This window comes from Vipera ursinii (assembly GCF_947247035.1).
Source record: "Vipera ursinii genome assembly, chromosome: Z".
Lineage (NCBI taxonomy): Eukaryota > Metazoa > Chordata > Lepidosauria > Squamata > Viperidae > Vipera > Vipera ursinii.
Window position 1 is genome coordinate 37,431,106 of NC_139517.1, and position 8,249 is coordinate 37,439,354.

Genomic DNA, 8,249 nt, shown 5'->3' on the forward strand with positions numbered 1-8,249 from the left:
CAATAGTTGTTGAAGTGAATGCTAATGTATAAAAATTTAAAACAGATTTAAAACTGTTTCTCAACCTCAGCAACTCCAAGACTTCAACCTTCCTCAGAGCCAGAATTGCTGAGGCTGAGAAACAGTGACTTAAGAGAATGGAGTGTTCACGATATAAAACAATGGCTTGTTTTTCACAACATGCTGAATCTCAAGCAACCTAGCTCCACTTTAGTCTAATGTAACATGTTGTACAAACCCTAATATTTTTATTTCTCTTAAGAGCTAAATTTATCAGGATTACTTTATTTGTCTCCCACTTTCAGTAAAATGGTGCATAAAAATTTAAAATAAAATAAAAACAAAGACAGAGAAGCTGGAATTCTACCCGTCAGAGCAGTCTTGTCAAGCAAAAGCAAGTCTTAGGACTTCCTTCTGTGTACAGAACTATTTCAGCTTCAAGGTCTCCATAGATTCCCTTTATGTGCTACAGTGCCTCAGGGCCCGGAAAACCATATCCATAAATATTTGGAGTTTGCAGAGAACCAGGTAACTTCCAATTTCTCTTTGAACTTCCACAAATTGAGGCTCATTTTCTGCCTGTGGATAGACAACACTGGTCAGGCTGCTTTCTTCCATCTGAAAAGAAGATTGGGGAAATTGAGGAATCTCAGATTAATCATTAACATTTGCATATTAATTCCAGCAATATCCAAATTGGCCAGCATGTTACTCTTGGATCAATCCTATTGCAGCCAATGTTGTCACTATCATACTACCCACAAAGTCCTCTTCAATGACTTTATTTTAACAAATAGGCTGCTTGTGTCATGGCAAGGGGTAATGGGATGTAATTCAGCAAGGAAAAAAATGGTCCCAGCCTCCAGAAAAGCAGAGTATTTTTGCTCCACAAAGAGCAGTGGGTCAAGGGATATGCTCATAAATACATTTTTGAGCTGGTGCAAGCAAAATAATGCACCCAGATATATTTACTTCCTCGTGCATACGCATATCCCTACGCTCTGCTCTTCCACAGTTGCAGCAACAATTTTATAAGGCATGCTTGAGGATTGCCTCAGCTCACACGGAGCAGTTTGTATAAGTTAGGATTAATACATGAACAGGAAAAATGCTCATACCATATAAAGTTCAGGACAGTAGAAAGGTGTGCAAAAGCCAGGCATATATATAAATATAAAAAGCAATGATCTTAAGTATTTACGGTATTACTTTGAAATTTATGCTTACAAAATGACAAAGGCAAAGTTTCTTCCTTTTATAAGACCAGATATACAACAAGTAATGGTAACAGAGGTTATTCCCGAAGATGAAGTGGGGCTAGAAATTTAAAAAATCTCCCTGCAAAGTACTTTTGGCTGTATTTGAGTGCCGAAGCAGTCCACTACTTAGATCCTATTTAAAAGCATCCACCAATTACAGGGACATGGCTTTTCTACGAGGACTGAGTAGTATGCATTTTGCAATTACTAGGGCCAGAGTACTTTGGATCTAAAAAAAAGTGTTCTGGAACATGAAAATAAGCCGTGTGTTCAATAGCAGGAAAAACCCAATGGCTTTCCCTTTCACAGCTATTGTGTGATTCCAGAAAAAGATGCAGTCTTTGAGTGTTGCAACAGATGCTATATTCATGCTCCATGTATCCTTTGGAAATTGAATCTAAAGTACTCTTCAGTGCTCATATCTGCAATTTTTAGAAACTTACTCTCATAGTTCATTAACATTCACCAAGACATTGGTAATGTCCAGGTAGGTGACCTGCTAAATTATTATAGCAGATTCGCACACACATACCTATACTAAACATTTTTTTTGATATTCCTATAGAACTGGGTAGTTTCTCCTACTTGGCTCTGATCCTTTCGCAACTTAACGAGTTATTATGCAACTCCTCACCTGTTGTTGAATGTTGTGGGACAAGTTGGAAATATCCAGTTGAATACCAAGTACTTGGTCAGTGTAAGTTATTAAGATTTGGCGAATATATGAGAGATAACCAGAATAGGTTTGGAGGCCTGCCTGTACCTGATTGAAGCATCTTTCCTACATGATATAAATGTAATAGGGAACGAAGAAAAGTTATTATGCATTCCATTCTTGTGCAAATTTCAGTAAAAATTTTATTTTATTACACTGGTGCTGTACAACTTGTGTTGAGAGACAAGTCGAGCTCTGTTCTCCAGAAAGTGGACAAGGTTATTGAAATTATGAATAATGTTATTTCCACGATAAAATGTACATATACTCTGAAAACAAACCTAATTTTGCTGTGCCACAATTAAAAGCTATATTAATTACAATTGAGATTAGAGGTAAGGAAACAGTGACACTACCCAGGATGAAATGTTAGGTTTGGCTTAATATGGATAAATATGGATGATTTCTACTGTTGTAAATTAAGCAATGAAGGGTAAATGGAAGAATAAAGAGTGACTCTATTTCTGTACCATTTTAAGCTATGACCAGCCAGTATATACGAGGAATTAATAGATTAACAGTGGAAAAATTAAGTTATAAAAGGTAGAAGCCAGAAAAACATGTTTTGAATAAACATATATTTTAATTATTAAATAAAATGGATGTAAATAATCTATCTATATGGTCGCTGCAGATTTCCATACACTACACTTGAATTTATAGCTCTTAAGAAATATTTATTGGATAGGGGAATTTTCTCTTAATGCTATTATCAGTAATATTTACCTATTTTGTAATATTTTTCTCTGGAGATATCTATCATATGGGATAGATATGTAAAATATGAACACTCTGAAACTAAGGTCTGCTTTTTAAAAAATATCCATGTAAACTCAAGCTCAGAGCAGATTTTTAGAACTAGGACATGAGTGTGGCAGAGGCAAAGTAATATTAAAATAACTGTATTGCTGTTTCATTACTGTTTAGGTTTGCCTGTTCACCTTTTAAGGAATAACAAAGATTTCAAAGTTGAATTTGACACTAGCAGTGCTAATGGCCAAATTTAAAGTAGGCATCCATCAAGAAATTATGTGTACTTTTACACTTTATAAGAAGGTTGTCAGTCAAAGCCCTGCTAAAAAAAATTGGTTATGTTTAAAATGATTAGAATTAGAAAAAAGATGGGCCAATGACAATGTGGTTATTTCATCCCCAGTGAAATCAAGCTACTGATTTAGGTAATTACTGATATTACATGGATTTACAGCAAATGGTACATATTCTTGTTATGAGGAATGTGGAAAAAACCTGAACGAATAGAGGTAACAAGAGAGTTTATGTAGCACATTCACAGACAAGGTAGGTGTTTGAAGGACCAAGTACCATTACTGGCTTAAAATCAATATTGCTTTATTTCTGCTGTTATATGTTTATGGATAATACAATGTCCATGAGTGTCTTTGTACATATGCAAACTGTTAATTATTAAAATAGGAAAAGATCCTCCTGAGCAACAACACAGGTCCTGTCTTACCGCATTCAGTTTTAAAGATATTTGTTTTCCTTCAGCAAAAAAAAAATTGAGAAAGAGACATATGATAAAGCAAAGTATCAGCTTTTTAGCATTATCTTTGCTTACAAATACACCTCTGAGAATCAAATAGTTTGCAAAATCATTTTTAGGAAATTAAAAATGGTTGGTGGCTAAAGTCAAGTGCTCTGTCTTCTGAAACAAAACAATTACCATCTAGAAAAAAGCCTAGTACTTCTTTGGTTGAGGAGAAAAATTATTTTAGGTTCCAATCAGATTGGTATTGCTACTTACCATGTCACAGGGGTCTTGTTGGCAATGGGAGATATTAACTTGTTGAATGCCCAAGAGTTTCTCTATTGTTATTAGTTCTCTGTTACTGCCAAAGCTGAATGCTCTACGCTGGAGGGGGGAAAAAAGAAAAGATAATCTGAAAAGGTATTTCTGTGATTCCAAAAAGGAGCAAATATATGAGTGCTTTTATATCTTTGCTCCCTAAAAGCAGTGTTACAAAATCCTTCCCTAATCCTGTTTTTACTATACTTCAAAATCCAATGAAGCTCAGAGAAGCTGAGCAAGGTTTAATGTGTATTTATTAAAATAATGCATATTAACTTAGTTATATGAATATAAAGAATTTAATAAGGTAGGCCTGATATGCAAATAGCAGTATGGAAACAGGGCTGAATAATGCTGCATTTTGACACAGCAAATACTTATCTTGAGGCTCAACATTTAAAATTTCCCACTAAGTTTCTAAATCTTTAAGCAGGATGCTTTAAAGTGCATGAGTAATGTCTACGGAAATCTCAGAAGCCAGTGAGAACTGTTGGATATGACTTCCAGCGATTAGGAGATTTTGACTGCTCTTTATATCTTTTCATCTTCCTCGTGATTAACAAAACAAATTGTGCTCTACTAAAATAGGGAGTTGAACACATATTTACTAACAGGGAGCTGGATAGTAAAAACCAATCAAAGTTAGTTGTGACTAAGGTAATTTCTTCACTAATAGCTTACAGCACCTTTGGAGTTATTCAGCTATTGTTGGACCAAAAACAACAACTTTAATATTGCTTCAACAAAATCTGAGTGATTTTATGAAAATACCAGAAGTCAGTGGAGAAATGATCAAAAAATCCTACTGGATTTATTGAGGTTCCCTGAAGTATATAATACAGTGAAACCTGATTCAACCTTTAAAACTGAGTGAAACATGGCACAATTTACAGTGAAGACAGGATTTAGGATTATTCTTAAAATAAAGGTTAAATTTTACCTCTGAATTTTTTAGTTCTATTCACCATAAGCTACTCTTACATTAACCACTATCCATACAATCCAAACTAAAAAACTGCTATTGTATTTAAAGACCTGCAAAGGAGCATCAAGCAGTTAATTTCACTCCCTTAAATTATTTCCCTTTGTATTTAATAAGCCTTAATTACAATATATTGTATATTCATTTGATAGATTCAATCAAAATATTCCTTCCCAACACCCAAAGAGGAAGGCATCAGGAATGCCAAATTTGCTAGCTTGTTTGCAAACAATTTTCTCCTTTGACATTTTACATTTTGAATTGGCACAATATTACATTTATTCCGGAAGCACGAGACAGAAACACTTGTGTAATTTTAGTAGGGAGGGGCCCTGTTCACAGTTCTAGGAAATGCTATATGAGATTAAAATTCTTTGGAAGACTGAACTGTAATTTATGGGAAGTACTAGAAAAGGAACTATCAGAATGATGTCCCAAGTATTTTAATCTGAAATTTTCAGCCCAATTTGAATTTTGATTTCCTGTATGTATAGTGATCTAATTATTTCAGTCTATAACTTTTCTGTTATGTCATATTGCAGGAGAAGATATTTTGGCACCACGAACATCAAGTTACCTCTGAATAACACTCTTCATGCCCTCCAGGTTTTCAGTAATCCCATCTCTTTAAAGAAGCGGGCCTGGCCTGATGGGACGGGGTGGGATTTTTATTATGACTTTAATTTTAAATTTGTATTATTATGGACATTGTTTAATCATGTTTTAATAATTTTAATTTTTGTATCTGATTTTTATGTATTGCCCTGTTAACCGCCCTGAGTCTCTTGAGAGAAGGGCGGTATATAAATTAAATTAATAAATAAATAAATAAATAAATTTAAACCGTATGCTCTGCAGATGTTGCTGGACTTTAACTGCTGGCTTCTTTCATTACAGCTGTTGAAAGCTGAAATTCAACATTGGCAGGACTACTAGTTGTCCAACTCCCACAAGGGTTTGGGTGGGTTGATAGGTTGCTGACCAAATTCAACACTTGCATTGAAGGCCCATGTGGTTTTATAACATGAAGCATCTACTAACTAAAAAAGGATGTAACACGGTCATAGTTATAATCAGCTATCCCAACTGATCTTCCGATTAATAATTCAGTTCCTTTGTTCCAAGAATGCAAGAATATCTACAGAAGGTATCAGTTGTGAAGTAGTACATTAGTACGTCTAAGTGCACACTGAAAGCACACCATCAAAAATATTAATGGCTTAAAGCCATATCTGAGCTACCTTAGCTCATATAAGGCTTTTATATTACTCAGATTCTTCCCCAAATCTTTCCTTGTTATTTAAAATTATGCATTGATTTAAGTACTGATTCAAAGGGTCTTTTTAGCTTTGATATTCTATGAACTATCACGTCAGCAGAAGAAAATAAGAACACTTCAAATTTGTTACTTCAATAGATTTGATATGACAACTTTGTTCCCTCCCACTATTCATTTTCCATTAGTCTGTCACTGCAATATAATAGGGATAGTTTATGAATTTTAGATTAATTTCAAAATAGGATTTCATCTAGCTATATTACACCTCAAATTCCTTAAAAAAATTAAGACTGAATATTAGAAGAAAACACCTAAAACTACCAAGACTGCAGCTATATATCTACTTTATTTGCATCCTTGCCATGGAGGACTTACCCAATATAGCTGGCAAACATTTTAATCAAAGTACCCTAAAGAATCAATAGATTACTGGTTTTCCTCTCCCATGACAGATTCTTTGCTTTTTGTTGGAAAGAAACTTGATACACATCAATTTAATACATGATTAACTCAAAAGCCAATTCATAAATACTCATAACACGCCTCCAATCCTTTAAAATAACTTGAGAAACTTGGTTGACAAATTATGTGTGTTTGTAGATCTCTTTACCCAGCATATACTTAAAGGTAAAGGTTCCCCCGCATATGCGTGCTAGTCGTTTCCGACTCTAGGGTCATCTCCGTTTCAAAGCCGAAGAGCCAGCGCTTGTCCGAGGACATCTCCGTGGTCATGTGGCTGGCATGACTAGACGCCAAAGGCGCATGGAACGCTGTTACCTTCCCACCGTAGTGGTCCCTATTTTTCTACTTGCATTTTTACGTGCTTTCGAACTGCTAGGTTGGCAGAAGCTGGGACAAGTAACAGGCGCTCACTCTGTTACGCGGCACTTGGGATTCGACCCGCCAAACTGCCGATGGTCGACAAGCTCAGCGTCCTAACCCACTGAGCCACCGCATATACTTACCACAAGCCTATTCAATGCAACGAGATCAGCCTTTATTCTGATGACAAACTCCTTATTTTTCGAAACAAACTGGTGCAAACCAGGATCTCCAGAAAATTCTGCATGAGGTGCAGCTGAGCACATTAAGCAAGAAAGTGCAATACTGACAAGAAGAAGACCACCTGGAAAAAATAAAAATGTACACAATAGTGAGGACTGCTCTATGAACTGCACTAAAATATTTAGCCAGCACTAATGTCTAAAAGACTGAAACCATTATTAGTTATGATTTATCATTTATCAGCTCCAGCCTACCATCTTCACTTACAGACTCCCTTCTGCAGCTTTTTTTTTTTTAAGGAGAAGTGGATCTGAAGGGACGCCGCTCAACTCTTCATAGCTCGAGCCAAGAAGAAACTATAAGGTAGCTGAGCGCCAGTGGGTGGAAAAGTGATTCCGTCAGAATTAAGTGTATCATTCTAGCACGTGCAACAAACTCACTGACACTCAGCCCAGAATACTGGTCTGCCGCTTTCGTTTCCCAACCTTTCCAAGTCAGGGGCGTCTCTATCACGTGGCAACGCTCTTTATTTCAATCTTTGGCTTCTCCTGACGCGAGTCCCGCAAGAGTTACGGCGGGTTTTTCGAAACCCAGTTGCCCAGCTCGTTTGAAAAAGGTGACAATATCAGTAGGCTGGAAAACGAGCCGCGTCTCTCCCCCTCTAAACTTTTGGGAGAACTTCGAAGCACATAAGCCCCCTTTTCCTTCCCTCTTAAACGTACAAAGGCCAGTCTTGACCTGTGAAAATAGAACAATTTCACCAGCTCAAGTTTTATTTCCCTACAGTCAAATCCAGAGAGAATGGGTCTGCAAGCTGGGCATCGTTCCTGGAGGTGGTGCTAAGGAGGAGCGGCTGGAAAGGGAAGCCGGGACCCGTCCTCCTTCTTTCTCTCTGCCGCAAAGGTGGGCAATAGTTCCAAAGGCGGCGGAAAAGTTCTCCGTGGAGTCCTCGCCCCGAAGGACGCCAAAAAGCTGCCCTTCCTGAGCAAGGCGCCACCACGAGGAAACTTACCCTCTCGTCTCGGGCCCCGCCAGGCCGCGACGACCTGCCCCGAGAGCTACTTACTCCGTGCTGAACTCATCCTTTCTGCAGGAAAACCTTTGGTCTCGCCCACTTTCTTCGAAAACGGCGTGCTGGTGATGCGGGAGGCTACTGGCGAGCGGATCCCTAGGTTGCTGTGAATCAAACTGTTCTCCAT

General features: G+C 37.3%; 1 protein-coding gene across 1 annotated transcript; it reads right to left on the reverse strand.

The window, feature by feature from the left end:
* Positions 1 to 459: 459 nt before the first annotated feature.
* Positions 460 to 8,249, reverse strand: CSF3 (colony stimulating factor 3; the record flags this gene model as incomplete). Its single annotated transcript, XM_083378976.1, has 5 exons — positions 460 to 618; positions 1,894 to 2,040; positions 3,740 to 3,847; positions 7,011 to 7,171; positions 8,117 to 8,249. The coding sequence occupies 5 exons, from the start codon at positions 8,247 to 8,249 to the stop codon at positions 460 to 462; spliced, it is 708 nt and encodes a 235-aa protein (XP_083235102.1).